The 21,836-nt window shown below is 43.2% G+C and overlaps 5 protein-coding genes across 8 annotated transcripts; 1 reads left to right on the top strand and 4 right to left on the bottom strand.

The window, feature by feature from the left end:
* Window positions 1-630: 630 nt before the first annotated feature.
* tmem39b (transmembrane protein 39B) lies at window positions 631-4,492 on the bottom strand. Its single transcript, XM_070842231.1, has 9 exons — window positions 4,340-4,492; window positions 3,478-3,674; window positions 3,124-3,343; window positions 2,844-2,927; window positions 2,420-2,574; window positions 1,606-1,939; window positions 1,330-1,517; window positions 1,123-1,243; window positions 631-971 (listed from the first exon to the last, which is right to left on the bottom strand). The coding sequence occupies exons 2-9, from the start codon at window positions 3,606-3,608 to the stop codon at window positions 738-740; spliced, it is 1,467 nt and encodes a 488-aa protein (XP_070698332.1). The 5' UTR covers window positions 3,609-3,674; window positions 4,340-4,492; the 3' UTR covers window positions 631-737.
* An 875-nt stretch (window positions 4,493-5,367) lies between these two features.
* khdrbs1a (KH domain containing, RNA binding, signal transduction associated 1a) lies at window positions 5,368-10,991 on the bottom strand. Of its 3 annotated transcripts, XR_011585292.1 has the most exons (11): window positions 10,664-10,991; window positions 9,916-10,043; window positions 9,231-9,347; window positions 8,993-9,139; window positions 8,737-8,864; window positions 8,247-8,511; window positions 8,051-8,127; window positions 7,908-7,969; window positions 7,574-7,751; window positions 5,704-5,765; window positions 5,368-5,620 (listed from the first exon to the last, which is right to left on the bottom strand). XR_011585292.1 is itself a non-coding variant. In XM_070842246.1 (9 exons), the coding sequence occupies exons 1-9, from the start codon at window positions 10,827-10,829 to the stop codon at window positions 7,642-7,644; spliced, it is 1,200 nt and encodes a 399-aa protein (XP_070698347.1). In that variant the 5' UTR covers window positions 10,830-10,991; the 3' UTR covers window positions 6,473-7,641. The 3 variants fall into 3 exon arrangements, 1 of the variants encoding a protein (XP_070698347.1); XR_011585293.1 differs by having other exon boundaries at window positions 5,368-5,765; XM_070842246.1 differs by lacking the exons at window positions 5,368-5,620; window positions 5,704-5,765 and having other exon boundaries at window positions 6,473-7,751.
* A 965-nt stretch (window positions 10,992-11,956) lies between these two features.
* Window positions 11,957-15,565, bottom strand: zbtb8os (zinc finger and BTB domain containing 8 opposite strand). Its single transcript, XM_070842242.1, has 7 exons — window positions 15,390-15,565; window positions 15,091-15,115; window positions 14,874-14,995; window positions 14,707-14,789; window positions 14,358-14,410; window positions 13,072-13,108; window positions 11,957-12,857 (listed from the first exon to the last, which is right to left on the bottom strand). The coding sequence occupies exons 1-7, from the start codon at window positions 15,469-15,471 to the stop codon at window positions 12,771-12,773; spliced, it is 489 nt and encodes a 162-aa protein (XP_070698343.1). The 5' UTR covers window positions 15,472-15,565; the 3' UTR covers window positions 11,957-12,770.
* Window positions 15,566-15,667: 102 nt separating this feature from the next.
* LOC139211552 (histone-binding protein RBBP4) lies at window positions 15,668-18,949 on the top strand. Of its 2 annotated transcripts, XM_070841785.1 has the most exons (11): window positions 15,668-15,760; window positions 16,040-16,187; window positions 16,297-16,442; window positions 16,774-16,947; window positions 17,037-17,152; window positions 17,353-17,513; window positions 17,625-17,751; window positions 17,849-17,926; window positions 18,325-18,459; window positions 18,556-18,666; window positions 18,810-18,949. In XM_070841785.1, the coding sequence occupies exons 1-11, from the start codon at window positions 15,745-15,747 to the stop codon at window positions 18,870-18,872; spliced, it is 1,275 nt and encodes a 424-aa protein (XP_070697886.1). In that variant the 5' UTR covers window positions 15,668-15,744; the 3' UTR covers window positions 18,873-18,949. The 2 variants fall into 2 exon arrangements, with proteins under 2 accessions (XP_070697886.1, XP_070697887.1); XM_070841786.1 differs by lacking the exon at window positions 15,668-15,760 and having other exon boundaries at window positions 16,092-16,197.
* A 377-nt stretch (window positions 18,950-19,326) lies between these two features.
* On the bottom strand, window positions 19,327-21,634 carry LOC139211553 (syncoilin-like). The gene is made up of 5 exons (XM_070841788.1): window positions 21,572-21,634; window positions 20,779-21,279; window positions 19,915-20,325; window positions 19,709-19,833; window positions 19,327-19,634 (listed from the first exon to the last, which is right to left on the bottom strand). The coding sequence occupies exons 2-5, from the start codon at window positions 21,259-21,261 to the stop codon at window positions 19,589-19,591; spliced, it is 1,065 nt and encodes a 354-aa protein (XP_070697889.1). The 5' UTR covers window positions 21,262-21,279; window positions 21,572-21,634; the 3' UTR covers window positions 19,327-19,588.
* Between the last annotated feature and the right edge of the window lie 202 nt (window positions 21,635-21,836).

The raw sequence follows: 21,836 nt of genomic DNA, 5'->3' as shown, positions 1-21,836 counted from the left end.
CTGAATTATGGGAATTGGAGTCTAGCATTTTTTGGAGCACCCAATTTATCTTTATATGTTGCATCAGTCTGGCACAAGAAAAGTGCAATCGTGTTGATGCAGGGAATGATGATGAGAATTAGATTTTTATGATCGTCTAATTGTTACATTAAATCACTGCTGAATAGTCAGGTTTGAAATTTCCACACCAGAGCATTGAACTAATTTACTTAAAAATACCCACATCTACCTGAATTTATAGATATTATAGATTTGGTTAAAAGTAAAATACTTCAGTGGTAGAAATTATGTGATATGCAAATTTTGGCATTTAGTATTCTGTGCCGATTCATTAGGCATTCAGAAATAAGATTAAAGTCTCAAACATCCTTCTTTGCTTCCATTTCAGTAGTAAATAGCAGGGAAAACCCATTAAATGTTGTAAATGTGCATAATCAAAGGGTTCTCAGCAAAGAAGAGACAATTAGTGCACCTTGTCAACTGAAATTTACACCCATTTACACAGAAAAAAAAAAAAAAAAAAAAAGACTAATCTTTTGAGGTGCTGAGGCTTCTTGTGGTCACGTTAGAATCAAACAGAACAAAAGCAAAGCTTTACAGTAATACAAAAATATTTCTTTTTATTATGGCAGACCAGAACAAAAATGTGACACAAAATGCAGTTTGTAGAAAAAATACGGCGCTCTTAAGCATGTTTGTGTTGTTCCAAAGTGAAAGCGACCAATAATAACTTAAGCCTAACTGACTTTCTGGTCTGAAGAGCTGTTTGAGTACGAGTATGCCTTTCCGAGGACTATTCTGTCTCTGAGAAGCTTGAAGAAGGCGTAGTAGTTGCTGAAGAGAATCAGAGCCAGCGATATCGTCTGATGCCACTTTTCTGAGCATATCAGCGAGTAGAGCTGGTAGAATATCATGGCACCTTCCAGGATGATGAGTATGTTCAATATTCGTAAAGGCTTGTTGAAGAAGAACTGTGGGCGGGAAAGAGGAGAGGATGTCATCAGGTAAAGTGCAAATAGCTGCCTTTTTAAAATACCACAAATATTTTCCAAAAGAGGCTACAGGCTCTCTGACATCTCTGGCATCTGTGGTTGTTCTACCTGTTCATTTGTGAATACTCACATAGAAGCGATAATGGGACACATCTGACGGAACCGCGACATTGTAGTGGCCCATGGCCTTGTACACGTTCTTATTATGTTTGACCAGGACTCCCTGTGGCCACATGTACTCTTCGGTCCATCTGTGCGAAAAGAGACAGCAGGGTGAGATTAGGATTTGGCTCCAAAGGGACCTACGGCCCAGCATTAAACATCGAGCAGTACGCACATGTGCTGAAGAACGTTGGAGCAGAGCGAGGGGTCGACTTTCTGCCAGCAGCCCAGGTGAGCTGCAGCTTTGTGGAGCAGGTCGCAGTACCGAGGCGGCAGCAGGTGCCTCATGAGGATGACCGACGTACTGACCGATACCAGGATGAAGAGCTCACAAGACCAGCGCTTGTCCACATACTGTGTACTCTGTAGGAAAATACAGGAGGAAGAACAGTAAGACTCATGATGAAGAAGATGTGGTTTTAAAAAAAAAAAAAAGTAAAGAGTTTCTCACCTTGACAAACCAGACGGGTACAAAGGCCACATAGTAAGCACTGAGCATGGAGCTCACCAGCACCTCCTTCATCCTCCAGTTGAAGTCCATCTTCAGGTACTCCACCTCCTTGCGGATGAGATCCGGGGAGAGGCAGCAGGCATGAGTTGGCATGGCCTGGACGCCGTACAGCTGGCTGGTGTGCTGCTTCCACGTCTCCTTCAGCACAGTCAGGTAGTCCCGGCCCCGGCCCACGCTGCCCACCTCTTTGGAGCCGATGCTGGCGATGGGGGAGAGCGGCCCTGCGCGCCGCAGGTCGCAGCTCAGCCGGAAGAATGGAATATACATCCCGAATCTGTGGGAAACGACAGCTATGCTTAACTTTTACAACACCCTAAAGCCCTGCTTCAACATTGCCAGGGTAGTTGTACATACATTTGCGACACAACAGTCTGCACTGATGATTAAACTGATGTTTGCTATGTGATTTACTGGGATGATCCATGCTGACACCCTGGATAACAGTATGCAAACAACATACACCATCAGGCCTGGCAGGAAATGAAGGAGCATTCAAGCTCCATTTCAATGCATCAAGTTATCAATATTTAATAAACCCAATGTTACAAAGCCAGTGTTTGAATAAAAGCTCTTCACTACAGTGCTCAAAGGAGGACAATAAATACCAAACAAGATCTGAATGATGACTTTCATCATTCAAAAATGGACTCAGGAGTGGGAGAAAAGGCAGAGGAATGAGTGTAAATTAGACATTTCAAACACATCAAATATTGGTATGATAATAACGCTCTTTGTTCCTCCTGTGGATACTCACGGGTAGCAGAGGAAGAGCAGGCTGAGGACAGAATAGGTTCTGAAGAGGTAAATGAGGGAGCGGCACAGGCTCCAGCCGGTCAGCGTCAACACAGCGAACCGAGCCATCACCAGAAAGATCGAATGAGGGAAGGACAATTTCCCACTCTGTGACGCCTGGGGGAGACAGAATAGTCAAAGGCATTGATACAATTTTGCTATAACACCTTTATTCAAGATTGAAACACATTTGAAGATGTATGACAGAAACAAAATGCAGTAAAAATGGACAGTAACAGCAGAAACATCATTAGTATAACCTTTCAAAAGCAAGAAGATTACAGTGTGAGCGCGACAGGGCTGCATTTTGTTTTGAAATGTAGAGAAAGAGGTCATGGACATAAGTTTTACTAGAACAATGTAGGAGCCAAAAGTAGTATTCTTACCTCTTTAACAATTGCTGCAATTAACCTCCTCGCCAGTATGATGACCGTGAACACCAGCATGTTATAGTCGATAAGGTGAAAGTTCTGTAAATAGGAGGATTGATACAGGATTGTTGGTCCCATCACACACACTGACATTAAGTTTATTAACAGAAATAAGCACAGCCCTATAGGACAGGAATTGACTACCAGTGATGTTTGCAAATTTCAAAATAGGCGGCCCAGTAAGACCTGATCGACCATAACAAACTTGAGAACCAGCTGACCATGAAGTACTCACCAGTGACGTGTGTGAGGGAGGGTGAGACGGCGGGTACCACCACACGGTCTTGTAAATGTTGACATAATGGACAAAGAGGGCGATGAGGTGGCAGAAGAAAAGATGGAGCTCGAACAGCACGTTGCGGTCCACAGATAACTCTGGGATCTTACAGTGCTTCAGAGGAACCACGGTCTGCGTGGCCAGAGGCGGGCTGGACATGCATGTTCCCGAACCATTCCTGCAGGCAAAACACGGCCGGTTACTATACATGAACATCCCCTCTGTTACAATGTGGGATAACCAAAGCACCACACATCCGAGTCATGGTGCATTCCTCAGGCTCAGTGTGTGTTTCGCAGCAGGATATCAGACCTTGTACGAGATCGCACCCCTGTGACCGGGGAGCTGGTCGAGTGGTTTCCATTGCTGACCGAGCCCGGTTCACTGCTGAGTGGAGGCCTGCAGTACGTGGTGCGGTTCGCCCCTCTCCTTCCACCTGCCATGGCAGACACACCCACGGCTCACTGCTCCCAGCTGTACGTCTACTTCTGTGATTTCTGTCCTAGTACCTGTGTGCAACAAGAGATCGGACATACTGTGACTGGGAGGGCTGATCTGGTATATCCAACAAATATGTTGTAGCTGAAGTAATCCTGTAAACGATCTAGTCAAGACTTTGACGGCACAGAATTAATCTGGTTGTGTTTTGGTAAATGACTGGATTAGACACACAACTCATAATTAAGGGAGTGGTGCACACGGTCATAACAAACACAACATTAATACGTCTTTACGATCTTAATATTTTAATGTCAATCTAAGCACGTGGAAAGCCACGCCGATTAAATGACATGCACGAATGCTCCCTCGCAAATATGCAACACGCAGTTAATGCTAAACAAGGCAGGAACCAGGTGCAAAGCATCCCTTATTTTGGTCCAACTTTTTGCGGAAGCTGGCATTACGGGCTAGCTTGGTGGCTACACGGCTCGCTCTCTTCGAGGGCCAAATATCTCACGAGAGCCGCCTCAGTCTGAGACATGGGGCAGATGGCGAAAACAACGTGGACCCCTTCAATGGGCGGCAGGCTGCGGGCTGTCCGCCAAGACCACGCTCGATTAAATACAAAGATTGAGGCCTAGGCTAACAGTGTCTCTGACTAGCCCGCTAGCTAGTTAGCTTCCAGCCGACCCAGCGCAGACCAAACTAGCTGGGCTGGAAAAGCGGAGCTCACCGGCGGCAGGGTCCGAGCTCTGCGTTAGAAGCGGCTCCGCAGCATCGGTAGCTCCTCAAACACGGCACACCCTCGGATTATTCACGGAAGTACGGGCGTGTTTTTGATTAAAGGCAGTCATTGTTGATGTGGAACTAGCCGCTGATGGATGTGGGCGCGGATATGTTAGCGAGCTGTGGGAGGGGAGTCATTTAAAGGGCCATTCCGCCAAAACTCGAAAACAGACGCAGCAAGCGAGGTTAAAGCAGCGTGGATTTATTTTAGTGGATGTGTTCAGACCAGACTCAGAGGTGTTTAGGTTCTTCTGTTACTCGACTGTAACTGTATATCAAACTCTATATACTGCGTGCTTGTGGTGTATGAGTGGTTGAGTGCGTTCATTGTTTTGGATTTTTTTTTTAAACTTGACCTGAAATTTGCTCACATGGAATATAACTCATTAATGTATAAACTGGGAAAAGACATGTTGAATCTAATAAATCACAAATGTTTTTTTTAGCCACAATTAAATATAAATATCTTTTAGCCAACAGGAAGACACAGATCATCATTTTCAGGTAATTACTTTAAGTATCTGCACTGTGTCCTCTGACTAGTGCTGGTGTTTTCACATCACATGCTCAGGTTTGCTGTGAGGGTTTGTGATCCAAGTCCAGCATGTACTGTAAAACTTATTGTGCATTAAACCAAACACCTCACATCCCTCAAGTTTTACAGTTCATCTCTGTGAATTAGATGTAGCACAGACTGTACAGCTGCTTGTCTTGAAAGAAAAAAAAAAAACAACTCACTAACTACTTTTGGTCTCCTGTGAAAAGTCCAACCTGTTCAAAACTAATCCAAATTGGGGTGTGAGCATGCTAATTGTGTTGTAATTTAGCCTTTACTCATTGAAACCTGCACAAAGCCTTAAATTCAGAGAAAAGCAGCTAGTTCAAAAGGTCAATCTACACGTGGTGAGTCAATCACGTAAAGACAGAATTCAAATATTAAATAACACTTTTGTATTTTTTATTAAAAAGCTTTATTTTTTTCATAAAAGGCAGTAAAAAGGTTTAAATGTAAAAAAATATTCTAAATCTAAACACATTCAGTAACAAAAACATAAAACTGCTACAGGAATATTTCAGAGTAGCAGAGCATTTTCTCAGCAGTGATGGAGGAAGCTCCTGCTACACTCTAAAACCAGACAAATCCCTCGAGGGATTAGTATTGGTAGACAAGTTATCAGTCCCAGAGACACCGCAAGGCCTCTGGTCTTTCCAGGGACTTTCAATGGACCTGTTAAAGACAGAGAGACAAATTTAATCATCTTTACAGCAACTTGTAAGGCAAACGCTCATCTTATTTTCTTTCCAACTGACCATAAACGCTCGGTAAGACGGAGTCCAGTGTGTCAACTGCGCCTACACAGTTGTCTGACAACCTAAGAAGAGAAACAGGTATGAGGTCTTTGAACACACCAGTGCCTTCACGCACACAGAGGACAGCACACATGCAGAACTAATTTTATACTAAAAAAGTATCATGCAACTCAAGCTGAAGGGTTTTTGTCCACCAATGGGATATTTTAAAGCTTTGAGTGCAACTAGTAATTTTCATTAATCTACATTCTAAAGAAATTACCAAGATGGAAACTGTGAGCATTGAGTGAAATGAATGGACCATTATTGGTTTTATTTGAGCAAGAGTTGCATCACAACCATTTCTGATTGTTTTGTACGGCTTATTTTGCTCTGAATAACTACAGATAGCATAATTTTGTACTTCAATGTTTTTGATATGTTTTGGATGACTTGCATTACTTGATGTTTTGCACAGAAAAACAAAAATCTAACAAATGAGTGTTGGGGTTAGTTTTACCTTCTTGTGGCGATCTTTAGGCTTTTAGAATCCTCTCCTCTGCGATTTTTTTCTTTTATAAAAACCAGCCAGCATGACTTTGCATCAAAGTCAAGTAAGATCCCTGCAAGCTTGATTTGAAATACTGTTGAAATTCAGTTATTTCAAGTGGCTGAAGATACATTGCTCTTGAGAGCTTGAATAGATATACACTAACTAAAGGTTAATGACAATACATGTTAAAGCACTATATCACTCTCAAGTCAAACATGTATTTGGCAGCACATAACCTCAAGGAATGATGAGCTTTATTTGTTTTTGAAGGTGACATTACAAGTGTCATTTAGATAAATTTTGAAGACAGACGAAGAGGATAAGCTCATTGTCAAAACACTGTTTTTTGTCGTTTTTTTTTTTTTTTTTTGTCAGGCTGACGAGGATACATACAGCTTATTCAGCGTTGTTGAGAAACCACTGAGGACCACTTTCACAAACTGAAGGCATTCCTTTGGTACAACAAAGGCAAAATACCATATTTAGATTGATTAAAAAGAAACTAGAAACTTTATTGAAACACGCACTGCAGAAAAACATTTTGGGATATATTTAGTATCCTATTTAGCCAAAAAGGTACACAAGCATTATGCATTTTGGAGACGCACGGCTTAAAGCATACACAGTAGTCCTAAGGTTATGTACAAAATATTGAGTTGGCTGCAGCCTCACACACATTGAGGATTGTTACTCTTTCAAGCTTTACAAGAATTAGTCCATCATCAGCGATGACTTTGCAAGTGACAGCACAACAGATCATAATATATACCAATTGTAAATGGTGGCAAAAATAGAAGCATTTGTCTTTGTCAAATGACTTTCAATAGTATTTTAGGTGATTCTATAACTGCAAGCAAGACTAGATTTGTATTGTAGTATAAACAAATATGATAAGACTTTAGTTTTTAAATCAAAACGGATCAGGACTGTATTTGAGTTTGCAACTGAGTATTCTAGTTATAGTGAAGTTACATTGATTCGTCGTGAATAAGTTGTGTCCATTTGTGAAGGACATTTTAAATGCAGCCTACATGAGAAGAGTTTATCGCCACAATCACATTTTGTTCAGGTACAATTAACTGAAACGATAACCATCAAATATCACTAAAATGTCACTCGTTCTTTTGTTAGGTTTATGTCGCTACGGTCTTCACTGCCAACTACGCAACTGAAACAAACATTAAATGGAAACAGGCAAACAATGAAAAAAAAAAAACCTTGTGTTCGTGTTTCTCCTCTGGCACGCTATGATACATCCAACAAAACGTCTCTACCAAGTTTAAAAAACAAAATTAAAATAAACCATAAAAAAAAGGGAGAAAACGAAAGGGAAATTACTTTTGAAAAGTTCAGCGAGTTACAATCTGAGACAGCTGCCATAGCAACTCTCTACCAGTAGTAGCCGTTCAGTATCTGCCATATGGATGCTCTCTATAGGATCCCTTTGCCTGCCTGGACATTGGGGCTTTGCCTCCACCCCCAGAATTGGACCATGAGTTGTCCCAATCATCTTGAGCTAGAAGAACAGAAAAAGGGAAACACAAGAACAAAACATCAGTCAGCACCCTGGAGTGGGGTAGACAGGAGGTCTAATCAGAACTCCACAAGAGTCCTCAGTGAGTGCGAGTCCTTAAGGGTAAGACTAAAACAAATGGTAATTCTACAATCTTACCATAAGGCTCATACGACGTTTCCTGGGCTTCTCCGTGTCCGTAGTCATAATATTCGGTATCCCTGAAGGCAGGAAAGAAGTGTTATTACAGCACTTTAAAACAATCAGATTGAATACTTCAACGCAAACTGATTTGGACTTACGCAGGTGCAGATTGCTGACTATAATAATTGTCATATCCCTCATAGGCGGGCTCTGCATAGGATTCTTCATATGGAGGCTGAGAGGACAAACAAAGTCAATAGTTAACTACTGTAACAGAGGGATCTGACACTGTGTCACCACGATTTCACAAGAGAATTCATGAGAAATTAAGAAACCCGCAGTTAAGCAACTTACATAGTCCTCGTAGGCATCAGCTTTGGGCTGTGAAGCTGACGGGCCCTGGTGCTGCTGGTGGGACATGGCTGCAGAGGGGAGCATCCTTGGAGCCCCTGCTGCAGGTGGTCTTGAGCGGGGAGTCGAGCCTCCTCTACTCGGAGCAGAGGGCAGTCCACCCCTACCAGATGGTGCACCTCTGGGAGCGTTGCCCCGTCCTAGTCCTCCCCGTGGTGCTCCACCACGCATTGCTCCTCGCGGGCCCCCACGTGGCATTCCTCGGCCCCTGTGGAAAGTTTGCCCAGTTGTAAAAGGGGATCCGACACACGAGATCAATTGGCAAAACAGGTGACTAAAGAGCGATAACAGTACAGCATCTTGCGACATGGTTCCACAGAGACAGTTTGTGCACTCACATATTTAACAGGCCAATGCCGCTAGTTGCCAGATGATGCCAAAACGTGATGCAGTACAAGTTAAGAGTTATTGTCATTACAAGTCAGGCTCCTACCTTGGTCCTCCAGCACCAGGTGGTCCACCTCTGCCCCTTCCTAAGTGACCACCTCGCCCCCTGCCTGAACCATCCTGGGATCCATTCAGGAAGTGAGGGTCCATGTATGGGTCGTGCTCACCAGGTTCCTACGGACGAGATAATTAAACAGTCCCCTCAGTTAGCCACACAAGAAATTGCTATCATGTGTGGAATCCAATATTAAGTTTGAAGTACATAAAATGCTTCGGTAATTAAGATGTTCTTTTGGACATACCGGGATAAGGAACTTCTTGACCTCCTCCATGGCATGAGCCATGCGCAGATAGGCTTCTGGTATGGGTGCCATCACCTCAATGAACACATGCAGCTCCATGGCCAGATGGGCATATTTGGCCTCTCCGCCCTTCCTCAGCTCTTCCTCCTGGAGAACATTAAATGCAAATGATAATTAACACAAAGCATCAAACGCAATATGGGGAAACAGTGCAGCAATGAAAACTTTCAACACATACCTTGTTCTTGTCCCTCATGGAACCTTTACCCAGAACTGAAATCTTTGCTCCAGTCTCTTCTTGGAGTCTCTTGATTGTGCTGCCCTGTGGTCCTAAAAGCTTCCCAACGAAGTTGACCTGCAGGAAATATTTTAGCAAAGCATTACTGTTTGTTCCCATTACAGAAGAAGAAAATTGAAGATAGTCATGCACAGCCAAGCTCAGCCTGCTGAGACGTGAGCAAGCTGCAGCAGCTCACGTTCAGCATGAAAGATCCCTTGATCAACTCCACAGTAATCACCACAGCCCCCTTCACACACTGCTGTTTTAGACTACTGCAAGATTGTTCATGCAGAAACAAGCTTAGTGGGGCACTGGGCGCATGACTTGACTAATTCAGGGACAGCAAAGCTGACAGAAGGAAGGGGAGCATCAATCTGGTACACAGGATCATTTGGACATGTACTACATGCTTTCAGACATTGTGTTTATACTTCAAGGCCCAGCACCAGAGGAAGAGATATGCCCCAGTTCACATTTTTAACCCCAACATATAACCAACATTATTAAAAATACATCTTTACATGGTGCATTTAAAGAGTCACTGAACACAGCTGCCTCAGGTGACTGATCAGGCTGGGTGACCAAGCCCCCTGAGGGCAACAGACGGTGATCATGCCCTAGATAAGGAAAAAAAAAAACTCACCCTGGGATACTGCTTAGTAGGAATGAGAACTCGCTCTTTGAGTTTGAGATTCTTAGTAGCGAATAGGTCCAGATATGTTTCCTTCTCTGGTTCTTTCTTTGCTTCACCTTTCTGGATCCTCTCGATCTCTGCAAGCGAGACAAAATGTTTTTGAGCAAGAGGCATTCACAGACGCAGTGCCCATAGACATTCAAAATTAATTACATCATCGGCCAAAATAGGCCACATCTCAGGTGATCTTGTAGCAGCCTGATCATCCCTCAAAACAAGGCTTCTTTGTGCTGTTGCGATAAAGCCACTGGGTTATTAAGTACCCACTGCAGTAATAACCCTACCCTCTGTATTTCAAGGCGTTTTTGTGCAACATGCAACACTTTTACTTACATCTGTGTACTGAAATAGGGTACAATAAACAAACATGCTTTCTTTTTTTTAAAAAAAAATTAAAAAAAAGAGCAGAGCCAGAGTTGATGATGGACTGGAGCTTCAATGAACGTCTGAATGAACACTGGTTCTTGCACATAAAACACAAAACTATGCACGTATGAGAGTAAGTAGGACGGCTGGTGAATTAAACAAAGCCTGGTACATTTTAAACCAAGGAGGGTTTGACCCACATCGCCATAACAACCACGTGTTTATGGCACCATTGTTCAGGCCTGTTTCACTCCAAGAAAAAAGCAGGGCAGGCCTCGCTCCGTTAGCTCGCCTGGGTTAGCCTCGCTGAGCTAGCCAGAGATCACTTTACCTGCAGAGATAAGTTTCATGGCGTGCGTGAAGGATGAATCCAAGCTGTCCTTCTCAGCCAGGAGCTCCGGGAGGTACTTGGTGTCTTCCATTTTGATTTTCTTGTCTGCTGGGCTTGACTCTATGGCGGACTCAGACTGGCTCTTCTCACCATTCGCTTGGCTCATAACTTAACGCGCGAGCAGCTACAGATTAAGGAACACACGCCTGCCGGGCTCGTTAGCTTCTCCTCAAACTAAACTGCAGCTGTGCAGATAACAGCGGCTTCCGGTGCAATAAACGGCCGAGTTAGAAAGCCGTCCGGTATCTCTGCCCGTCGAGAGAGTCGCTCCGCTCAGTGGACAAAGGAGAGATGGCGCAGCTGCATTTGAGTCTGACGGGAGGGGACAGTGACGTCACCGCCAGAGAGCAGCCACGGCCAGGCAGGATGTTCAAGATGTCCAAGACTAAAGTCAATTAAGATTCATTTATTTTAATTCATTTGATTTGAGCTCAATTTAATTTAATTCAAATTGTAAGTTAAGAAATTACAAAAACATTTTGATTGTTAAAATTCATATTTAAGGCAGGGTCTGCGACTTTAGATGCATTTTTGTCATATTGGTTGAAATTCTCATAACAGCCCAACAGAAAAAAGAAAGAAATCATGTGTCATACATGTGGCTGTCACAGACTGCAATAAACTCCACGTCCAGATATCCTCACCACTTTGAGCACATCTGTCCTCGATACATTCAAAATGCTTGAATCATCACTGAGGCATTTCTAGCTTTATTTTCTATTTAACATGATTTTTTTTTAATTATTATTATCTTACAGTAGAGAGCACCAACTTTTCTGTATCATAACCTGAAAAATGAACCTTCAAACAGCAGTGAGACAGTCCAGGTCCCGTCCTGAGAGGAGCATAGTGGCTCCTGCAGACAGCAGATGCTGCTGTCACAGCACGTCTTCTTTTTCTGTATAACCTGAAGAACTTGGGTTTCCGGTGTCAGTCCTCTTGTTTTACGCTAATTCCTGCTGTTAAGTGCTTTGTACATGCAATTGGTTTGCGACAACAAGGATCAGTTGATGTAGAAAACAGAGTGTGTATCTTTCTTAGTCATAAATATTATAAATATTTATTATAAAAGCATTTATAAACAATATAATAAATGCTGTTTGTGGAGTTTAGGATCAGTAGCCCTGTAAAACTCTTAACTGTCACGCTGAATTCATTTAAACTCAATTCAGTTAAATTAATTTGCTGCATTTTGGCATTCAGCCACTGTAGTACAAAAGAAATCCCCTGCCATTCTTCTATGTTGACTCATTGGAAAAGCATTGTCCCTTATAAAATTACATATTCTCAGATTTCAGTTCTTTGAACAGGCACATACACACACCATGGAGTCCACGGTGTGGCTTTAGCACTCTTAAAAAAATAGAAATCAACATAAGGAACAACTTAAATCAACCATAGTGTTGTTACCAGTAATGCAGACTCCTCACGTGAGCAGCTTTAATCAACTCAATGTATGACAGTTTCTAACTGTTTAACGCTGAGGGAGTGTTTTTTGTTTGAGGTTTGCTGTGTTGCTCCTGTAGAATGATCACACATGCATAAGATAGAAATCGCAAGAAACAATTTATTCAATCCCCCAGCAGAAAAATAAACATCTGTTGATTTATTTACAACGATTAATAAGGCATTGGCACAATTTGTGATAAATAAGATTGAGAACTTGCAAAAGATTTAAGTAAAACTGGGTTGACAAATATGTTAAAAACCAATACATCAAGTAGTTCCATCATATCCATGCAATTAATTTTCAAATTATTTTATATTAAAGGTTTTGTGATTTCTGAATAATGCAACTTATGAGATCATTGTTGCATCTGCAGTCTGTAATCTGTGAGAGAGCTCTTCTGTTGTACTATCTGCGCCCATGATCAGAAGAAATGTGGAGAAATGCTCCTTTTGGTAAACAGTTCACGCTACAAGTAGAAAACCAGATTTTACAAGTCAACAATCAGTGCCTCTCAGATAAAAGGCCATTTAAACTGGCCGTGTCCATATTGCAGTTCCATTGAACCAGGTGTGTGGTGCTCCGCCTCTGGAGGTGTCGTCAGATATCAATGATAGTAAATATTTCCGGTTTGTCTTTATCGTGGATCTGCATTGCGGAGTATGTAATGGCTTTCACCTCAGTTCCCTGCATTGACAAAACACGACATCACACTTGGAATAAACGCACTGAACGATTGATCTTTTATTGTAAATAATTCTTTGAGAGTAAACAATAAAAAACAAAGTACGGCCGTATGTACTTTTATTCCAGCATTTTCTTATATACAGATTCTGAATAAACAATCCTTCTGTGATATTCTACAGTGATATCTTCATATAAGCTTCATTTACTGGCTTACCTGTGGATGCTTTCCCAGAGCGAATTCCTCACCCCAACTATAATAAACAAAAGAGAAATAACAGCATGAGAGAGCAGTTTGAAGGGAACAAATATACATCATTAGATAGTGTAATATGCAATATACAAATAGGTTTGCAGAGGACGTAAGGCTCTGTGTGATGGGTCATGTGTACATTCTGTGCAAAGACTCCAGCAATGTTGTCAGACAAGTCCAGTGCAATTTAGATAAATTCACAGTGCAAGTATTCATAGTGTGCACTAGCATAGAGCATGATCCAGGAACCCGGTCATCACTCCTGTAGGACTCCTTTTCTTCTTGTATCGAAGCTTCCCGAGCTCAAGAACGAGGCTTAAAAGGAGAGGATGATCCTGGTAGGAATGCAGACGTCATCGTAGTCATCCAGGTTGTCAATAGTGGTCATGAAGATGTCTCAATCTGTGGACTCCATGTAGTCTGAGTCTCTGTGGCCTCAGGAGACCATGTTTTGACTGTTTCTGTTACTGGCTTGGATCCTTTGAGGTTTTCATGTGTGAGGTGGAAGAGGGTGTGATCACAGTTCACCTGTGGAGCGCATGTAGATGGCTATGCTATGCAAACTTGATGGTACTATAGCAGTTGTCCACTGTCTGGTGAGGCATTTCATCTGTTTATATTTTGGTAGTTCAGCGCCTTGGTTGAACTGATGTAATCACCTAATTTCATGACTACAGAACTTGAGATTTTCCTGCAGATGGATTTATACTCCAACCAGCATTGGGAAGGTGCTTTGAAAAGTACACTAACATTAAGTATCAGCAAGTGTGGTTTGTCTATTTTGTTGCAGAGTGAGCGTATATTTGAGAGACATCTACCAGAAAGTGCCCCCCTCAAACATGTCACCTCTTATTCACTTTGTTGCGGGTATTTGATTCAGGTACTGGGTATTTGATTGTCCTCAGGGGCTGTTTGTAAGATCTCTTCCAGGAATGCAGGAAAGATCCAGGTCATAGTTTTGGAAAATGAGCTTCCATCAAAAGCAATCGGGTATAGTTGCTGGACATGAGTTTGGTAAAGAAAACACAGGATACTCGAAAACACTGTGACTGTCTCTCAGGACGCCATCATTAAGTGCCATGAAGTAATGCTACCAACTGAAGAAACCCAACACTGGTTGCTACCAAATACTTTAACCCCTCAATGCATTTCAGTACTTCATATATGAGGAGTAAGTTTGGAATAGTTTAGGTTTGTCAACATCGCTGTTCTGCTAGAACCTATTATTGTGAGAAGGCACCCAAACTTACCCAATGGAGCGGATCCTGAAGTGCATTCTGTCTATGTGCAACACTTTGACCTCCTAGTGAACAGACGGAGCACATAACTGGGTCAGGAGAATAACCGAGGAAAAGAAATATTCAATCAACATACAAGATCTTTACACAGTCTGTCCATCAAACAGGAATATAAATACACACCATATGCATGAATTATGAACTACAGTGCAAATTAAGTTTATTTAACAAACAACCGTGGCACATGTTATGATATAAGTCCTATTCAGGACTAGAGGCTACCCCAGTATACACTAGGCAAAGGGCAAAGCACAGGTGGACATTCACAGTCACACAGTGACTCCATGACTCACATACTCACCCTGGGAATAAAGAAGAGGTCCGCACTGAACTTGTACAACCAGTCATCGAGGAAGTGAAAAAGAAGGGACTCCATGTCTTCACCTTTGGGGAGACAGTATGCATAGAGTTTAGTCTGATTAATAGAGGTACAGAAATGGTTTACTGAGGCTTTTGTTGAACCCTCACCCTCTGATTCCACTTCAACAGTATCAATCGGTTCCACGGTCTCTGTGTCTGTCATGTAACCGAACATGCCCATGGCACACTGCTCGAAGGCTTCCTCCAGAGTGTCTCCCCAGGAGTGAATCCTTAGGAAGAGAGCGCAGAAAATAAGATACAGGTTGAACAGAAGGGAAAGATGAGATCTAACAAACACTTAACCGAGATATGAAAGCATACTCACTGTACATCTGCTGTATGATCCAGGTCTGGAACAGTAAAACACACGGTGACATGCTGTCAGACCAACTTATAACAGCTGGGCAGATGTGATAACACTCTTTTCAAACACTGTGTCAACATTATGTCACTTCATTTCAATTAATTGGTTCATTTAATTAAAGCACGAACATCGCGTTAGCTGACGTTGGAGACTGAAAGGAGTTTCAAACACAGTTTTCACAAGTAAACGAGCTAAGCTAGAGTAGCTACCATACACTTATACACAGCTAGCTGCATTATTTATCAGACTTTCAGGCTTACACTCATATTTCTTGTTGATTGGCGGGTATTTTGCCTTAATAGCTTCCTGTGCATCTGTCAGGTCCAGCGGGCGGTCGGTCATTGAAGCTGTAGGTTTATTCAACGTGTATAAGAGGAATAAAACTGATCTCTAACAAGTCGCTGCGCCACAGTAGCTAACTAACAACATGGGTAAGAGGAAGGTGTTCCGGATGTAGTCATGTGTTTGCTCTGACGACTTCCGGTCTGTTTTGGTGAGCGCTGATTGGTCGGTCCCGTTGTACGGAGTTGGCGCCATCGCGAGCCTCTGAGCTGCCTGCTATTCTCCCTGAAGAAGTGCTACTTTTCGCCGGTTTAGCGGTGTAACTCCTACACAATGGCCGATAAAGACGGTAACGGTGTTCACTTTTCTGACTTGCCTCATTAAATGTGTTTGTTGTCCAGAATGATACAAACTTTGAGTCTGTGTGTACTGGTGGATGTCGGCGCGCCAGCCAGCCAGCATCTTCCTTCATTTCGCTACACATCAGCCAGCTAGCAGTTGGCTAGCATTAGCTGCTTGGGTTGTGTACAACTTTAGCATGCCACCCCAGTACCCTCTGCTCGGTCCAGGCAAGGTAAAGCAGTTTTGACGACCATCATAACACATCTGGTAAATGTGACTTTCGCAGCTGCGTTTGATGATGCTGTGGAAGAGAGGGTGATCAATGAGGAGTACAAGATCTGGAAGAAGAACACCCCTTTCCTCTACGACCTGGTCATGACTCACGCCCTGGAGTGGCCCAGCCTCACTGCCCAGTGGCTGCCAGATGTCACCAGGTGAGAGGAGGTCTGCTGCTCTCTATAAACACCTAATCATCACTAGGCCAGATTTTTAGAGGTGGAATGAATGAATAACTGGTATCTTGATTCGTCCCTCCTCTTTCAGACCAGAGGGGAAAGACTACAGCGTGCACAGGCTGGTTCTGGGGACGCACACGTCTGATGAGCAGAATCACCTGGTTATTGCAAGTGTTCAGCTCCCAAATGATGACGCCCAGTTTGATGCATCACACTACGACAGCGAGAAAGGAGGTGAGGGATAGTATGTGCAATATATGTTGTGTCTGGCTGCTTATTGATGGTTATTTCAGTACATTTCAATATTGAAATTATAGTCATTCAATGTAATGGATGTATGCCGTGGTTCACATCTCTTGTTAATGATTTGATAAAGTTAAATCTTGCTGCAATCTTTAATGTCCCAGAAAATATAGGCAGGGTCTTTGTTTTAGATTGAAGTTTTAGTTTAAAAATGCAGTAAAACATTCTTACATACAACACACTCTTTAACAGGCTTAGTAAGATAGAATTGCATTAATCATTTACAATAACGGCCATATGAATCTGTTGTCCCTTATGTCAGAGTTTGGAGGCTTTGGGTCTGTAAGTGGGAAGATAGAAATTGAGATTAAGATCAACCACGAAGGGGAAGTGAACAGGGCCCGCTACATGCCCCAGAATCCCTGCATCATTGCCACCAAGACCCCCACCAGCGACGTGCTGGTCTTTGACTACACAAAGCATCCCTCCAAGCCTGGTAGGATCACAGCTAAAAATCCCTTTTTTTTTTTTTAAAGTGTTGTGTCTGCAGACTTTTTTGTAACATTGATTTTATTTATATTGAAGACCCTTCTGGAGAATGTACCCCAGATCTGCGTTTGAGAGGCCACCAGAAGGAGGGCTATGGCCTCTCGTGGAACCCAAACCTCAGCGGCTGCCTCCTCAGTGCTTCTGATGACCATGTAAGCAACCTGTCACAACATACCTGAATTCCTCTGACTAGTATTGTCTCTCCTCCTGTTATGCCAAGTTTTTAATCATCGTTGTTGAAATAATTATGATTGATTACAAATTGCCTTTCTGTTGTATTGAGCGGTGGTTGTCAGAGCATTTGGGGTTTTTGTTTTATTTTTTTACCGTTAATCTCGGCTCTCATTCACAGACTATCTGCCTTTGGGATATCAGCACAGCGCCCAAGGAGGGAAAAATTGTGGATGCCAAGACCATCTTCACAGGCCACACTGCTGTGGTGGAGGATGTGTCCTGGCACCTGCTCCACGAGTCACTCTTTGGGTCTGTGGCCGATGACCAGAAACTCATGATGTAAGTAGCTCTTAAGTTGATAACAGACTTCAGTAAGTGATGACCCACAAGACGCTCATTTCACTCTCAGTTTTCATCGAAACAATGGTGCTTTTGTGTGTTTTGGCACAGCTGGGACATGCGGTCCAACAACACCTCCAAGCCCAGCCATGCAGTGGACGCCCACACAGCTGAGATCAACTGCCTATCCTTCAATCCCTACAGCGAGTTCATCTTGGCTACTGGCTCGGCAGATAAGGTGGGTTCCCTCTGTCTCTGGAGAACTGTTACACAGTGTGTTACTGTCCTGCATTGCAGGATCTGCTCTCCTTTTACTGAAGACTGTTTATTTTTAGACCGTGGCTCTTTGGGACCTGAGGAACCTGAAGCTGAAGCTGCACTCGTTTGAGTCTCACAAGGACGAGATCTTCCAGGTAAGAAGTGACCCCGATTCAGGTCAGTCAAATTAATCTGAAATAGTTTGTTTGAGAGTCATTGTTAGGCTTTAAATTTGGGCTGGCTTTAACAACAGATGACCAGTGGGATCTAATTCAGGCGTAAGGACCACAGTAGCTCACTAGTCACAATGTGGCATATCTACCTTTTCAAGGCCACACGCCAGTCCTGCATATACATAGCCTCTGGCTGGCTGATATGAAGCACGTCACAGTTGAAATGCACCTAATTTGATTCAGAGGAGCCATAGTAAACAGCAGGTAACAGTCATCCAACAGTTAGGCCAGTTTTATTCCTCTTGGTTGTGATTATTTGTTTTAAGTTTTAAGTTAATGAAGCACTTAACAAGAAAGTTAACATCTGGCCCACCTAACAGGTTCAGTGGTCGCCTCATAACGAAACCATCCTGGCCTCCAGTGGCACTGACAGGAGGCTCAACGTCTGGGACCTCAGCAAGATCGGAGAGGAACAGTCGTCAGAGGATGCTGAGGATGGCCCTCCTGAGCTGCTGGTCAGTGTGTGTGTGTGTGTGTGTGTGTGTTTTTTAAATTTTTTTTTATTGAATGTTAAGTGCTGTAGTAATCCCTCCTCCACTGTCTCTCTTTAGTTCATCCACGGCGGACACACAGCTAAGATCTCAGACTTCTCTTGGAACCCCAACGAGCCGTGGGTCATCTGCTCTGTGTCAGAAGACAACATCATGCAAGTCTGGCAGATGGTACGAGCTTTGTTTGCACGAAGTGCATGACACTGTGAAAGAACAGTAAATATCCGACACAACATGGAGAGAATCTTAAAGTGCGTTTATTAACGGTGAATAGCAGTAACAGTGAATATACTCTTGAACTGTTTCTTCCACAGGCTGAAAACATCTACAACGATGAGGACCCAGAAGGTGCAGCTGATTCAGAGGTCCTGGCATGAGTCCAGTCTCCGCGTCTCTTCGTTCAACCTGCTCATTACAAACGGATCCGTTTTCCAGCACTGGGAGCAAAAGCGGCAACATCTTTTAAACACAGCAGTGATTTTGTAGGAAAATGATAAAATGCCGCGTCGTCATCATGTTGTGAAGCATTAAAGTAAGTCTGTATCAGTCAGATTTTTAGACTTTTTCCAGTTTTATAAACTCCCAGTACAACTCTGGCTTGTGATGAAACAACAGTTTTGTCCATCAACATTCAGGTTTGCTCTGATGGTCTTACTTTCATCTCAATCGGTTCTCCTGAAAACATTTCTACAGAAATCCATTTTTAATAAAATTGTACATACTGTAGCTTTTCTTGTATTTGCTTGATATTCATGGCAATTTTCCAGATTTCGTGTCTTTTCACTTATGTGTTTTGTTTTGTCTGCATTTATTTTTGTTTTTCTGTGCTGCATCCGATCGCTTGTATGCTTAATTATATTCATAATTAAATATTTACAGTAAGTACAGTTTTCTTTGTTTGATAAGTTGTACACGAGAGTCATTTCCTGCAAAATATGAGTTGATACGTAAACGAGCCTGTAGAAGCCAAAAAATACCACGTTTGAATTACGCTGCGTATTATAATAGTTTTCATTATGGTGATAAATGTAATGCTGTGGCGTTTGGTCTGGTGTAGATAACCGGCTCGAGAATATCCACTGGAAACACAAAGTTATGGATCCTCCTTTGCTGTGGTTTCACTGGGTCCCTCACAGCCTCTATAAAACAAAGTAGTTTTAATCTTGATGCTCTCAGTTTATAGTAAACAGTAAAAGAATCAGAGTAAACCTACCTCAAAAATGCCAGCTCTGTTAAAAGGCCATCTTTAAGATCCCCCAAATCCTTCTTAGATCTTCTTTGAACCTCAAACTCCACTTGGAGTTCCCTCAGAGTCTCTCTTAATGCCTCCACAGTCTCCTGAGCAAAGTGGAGAAACATCTTAGTTTGTCCAGTTTTACCAAACATCCTTTCTATCTTTACATCCCTCAGTCACTGTACCTTGTGCTGATTGCTGCTCTCCTCCCTCATCCTGTCCATCAGGTCGATCCTCTGCCCCAAACAGGCTCTCTGCACCTCCAGCCTCTGTATGTCCTCTCTGAGGGGCCCCAGGCTGGCCCTCAGGTCCTTCGCCTGCTCCCTGCTCTTTCTCAACGCGTCCTCCCCGATCTGCCTTCTCTTCAGCAGGGCCATGAGCCGAGGTTCGTACCAGCCCTCCAGTGCCCTCACGCTGCCGCTGAGCCGCCGCTGCAGTCTGAGAGAAGCATGGCGGCACTGGCCGACGTCGCTCATGGCCCTGGGCCTGCGGGGCTTGGTGGCCTGGTCCTTCAGGGAGTTTAGCTGGTTCTGGTAGGCCTCCTGGAGCTGGGACATTTCCTGGGTCAGACTTTGAATGTGCGCCTTGAGCTCCTCCTATGGATGGATAGAAAATTGATTTAGATTTTTTTTTTTTTATTATTCCTGACCCTGATGTTAACATCTAGTCATTTGTTGTTTTATTTCATACATGATTTGCTCTGTTTGAAGAGCCACCAACCTTTGAGATTTTAGAGCCTTGAATTTAAGTTTTCTACACAGTAAGTGATGTGTGGGATTATTACAAGACAATATAATGTGTGTAATTATGGTTTATTACATTTTATACAGTAATACATTGGAAACAATGTTGCTATGTTTCCAACATAATGTATTGTCTGTTATCACTCCACAATTTTGTTTGTAGACACTTTCACTTTCTTTCACTTAGCATTATTTATGATAAGTCTGCCTGGTGAATTTCATAATCATGGTGATCATTCGTCCTGTGTTGCACACTTATCTGCTACAACCTGCCACAAAGTAAATCAATCCTCCAGGTGTTCCTACCTGTGTGACAGCAGACTGGGCCACCTCGTACTCCTGTGCGGCCAGCGTCACCTGGCTCTGGATGCAGTCTCTGGCCGTGGCAAACAGCTTCCTCTTCACCTGCTGCACTTGCTCATAAACAGCAGCGTAGTCCTGCTGAGCCAGAGTGAGCAGCCTCTGCGTATCCACCAGCTTCCCTCTCAGGTGCTCCACCACCCGCAGCATGGGCTCCTGCAGACGGATGAGGTCTCCGATCAGCTCGTCCCTATGCATCTCCAGGTGGGACACTTGCTGGATGCAGTCTTCGAAGAGCTGCCCCAAGCTTTCCATGACCACCTTGTCCATTTGTGTGGTGGGGTGTGGTGGGCACTCATCCAGGGGAATGATTGTCTCTGTTTCAGAGTCAGTGTTGCTGCTGTCTGTGACATCGCCAACAAACGTACGCTCCACGTGCTCAGGAGATGCCACGTCCTTCCCATTCTCTGTTGATGTTTGATTGTCCATGGCCCTCCAAGAGGCAAGCTGGAGATAAGGAGAGAGTGAGATCTGTCGTTAATCAAATGACCCACGGCAATAACTGATGAGGCTGTGGTGCTCTCTCTCCCTCCCTCCCTCTAATCTGGTCATTTCTTTTAGGTTGTTTTGCATCCCAAAAGCAGTTTAATGCAAATTTAATCATGTTTACAACTCTTGATGCTGCATAACCTTAAAGACATCACAAGAGCCTTAAAAATCTTAAAAACCTTCACTTCATTGTCAAAATCTACGTCTTATGCTGATCATTAACAAGTCATGAACTTATATTTCTACTTACTTTGTTTGAAGGTGACCAGAAGGTGTCCAGACTGCTGGGAGCACAGTTTGCGTCGAACTTTAAGGACAGCTCTGCAGTGTGCCTGTCTCTAGGAAAACAGAGGCACACTTTGTGTTTATTAATAACACAGGAGGGGAAACTCTATCTAAGACTCCCCCATAGCCCCCACATGGGAGCCCAAACTGTGTCAGTGCTGAAGCCAGTCTGGCCTACATGCTCCGGATGCATCAGCAAACACGTCTGGAGCAGCCTGGGAGCCGCAGAG

The sequence above is a fragment of the Pempheris klunzingeri genome, chromosome 13 (genome assembly GCF_042242105.1).
Source record: "Pempheris klunzingeri isolate RE-2024b chromosome 13, fPemKlu1.hap1, whole genome shotgun sequence".
Taxonomy (NCBI): domain Eukaryota; kingdom Metazoa; phylum Chordata; class Actinopteri; order Acropomatiformes; family Pempheridae; genus Pempheris; species Pempheris klunzingeri.
Note: the sequence above shows the minus strand (reverse complement) of the source record. Positions and strands in the feature narration are given on the sequence as shown.

Excerpts from the sequence above, each read along its gene's own strand:
- LOC139211552 (XM_070841785.1), top strand. Across the intron at positions 17,153-17,352 it reads TCAGTGCTTCTGATGACCAT|ACTATCTGCCTTTGGGATAT; the intron begins GTAAGCAACCTG and ends TCTCATTCACAG. Across the intron at positions 17,927-18,324 it reads ACAAGGACGAGATCTTCCAG|GTTCAGTGGTCGCCTCATAA; the intron begins GTAAGAAGTGAC and ends CCCACCTAACAG.
- tmem39b (XM_070842231.1), bottom strand. The coding sequence starts at position 3,608 with ATGGCAGGTGGAAGGAGAGGGGCGAACCGCACCACGTACTGCAGGCCT. Across the intron at positions 2,928-3,123 it reads CTCCCTCACACACGTCACTG|AACTTTCACCTTATCGACTA; the intron begins GTGAGTACTTCA and ends TCCTATTTACAG. Across the intron at positions 1,244-1,329 it reads TCCAACGTTCTTCAGCACAT|ATGGACCGAAGAGTACATGT; the intron begins GTGCGTACTGCT and ends CTTTTCGCACAG.
- khdrbs1a (XM_070842246.1), bottom strand. The coding sequence starts at position 10,829 with ATGAGCCAAGCGAATGGTGAGAAGAGCCAGTCTGAGTCCGCCATAGAG. Across the intron at positions 9,140-9,230 it reads CCATGAGGGACAAGAACAAG|GAGGAAGAGCTGAGGAAGGG; the intron begins GTATGTGTTGAA and ends AATGTTCTCCAG. Across the intron at positions 8,865-8,992 it reads TCAAGAAGTTCCTTATCCCG|GAACCTGGTGAGCACGACCC; the intron begins GTATGTCCAAAA and ends TCTCGTCCGTAG.
- LOC139211553 (XM_070841788.1), bottom strand. The coding sequence starts at position 21,261 with ATGGACAATCAAACATCAACAGAGAATGGGAAGGACGTGGCATCTCCT. Across the intron at positions 20,326-20,778 it reads CCCAGTCTGCTGTCACACAG|GAGGAGCTCAAGGCGCACAT; the intron begins GTAGGAACACCT and ends ATCCATCCATAG. Across the intron at positions 19,834-19,914 it reads AGAGCAGCAATCAGCACAAG|GAGACTGTGGAGGCATTAAG; the intron begins GTACAGTGACTG and ends CACTTTGCTCAG.
- zbtb8os (XM_070842242.1), bottom strand. The coding sequence starts at position 15,471 with ATGACCGACCGCCCGCTGGACCTGACAGATGCACAGGAAGCTATTAAG. Across the intron at positions 15,116-15,389 it reads AATCAACAAGAAATATGAGT|ACCTGGATCATACAGCAGAT; the intron begins GTAAGCCTGAAA and ends TTACTGTTCCAG. Across the intron at positions 12,858-13,071 it reads CTCTGGGAAAGCATCCACAG|GGAACTGAGGTGAAAGCCAT; the intron begins GTAAGCCAGTAA and ends TTGTCAATGCAG.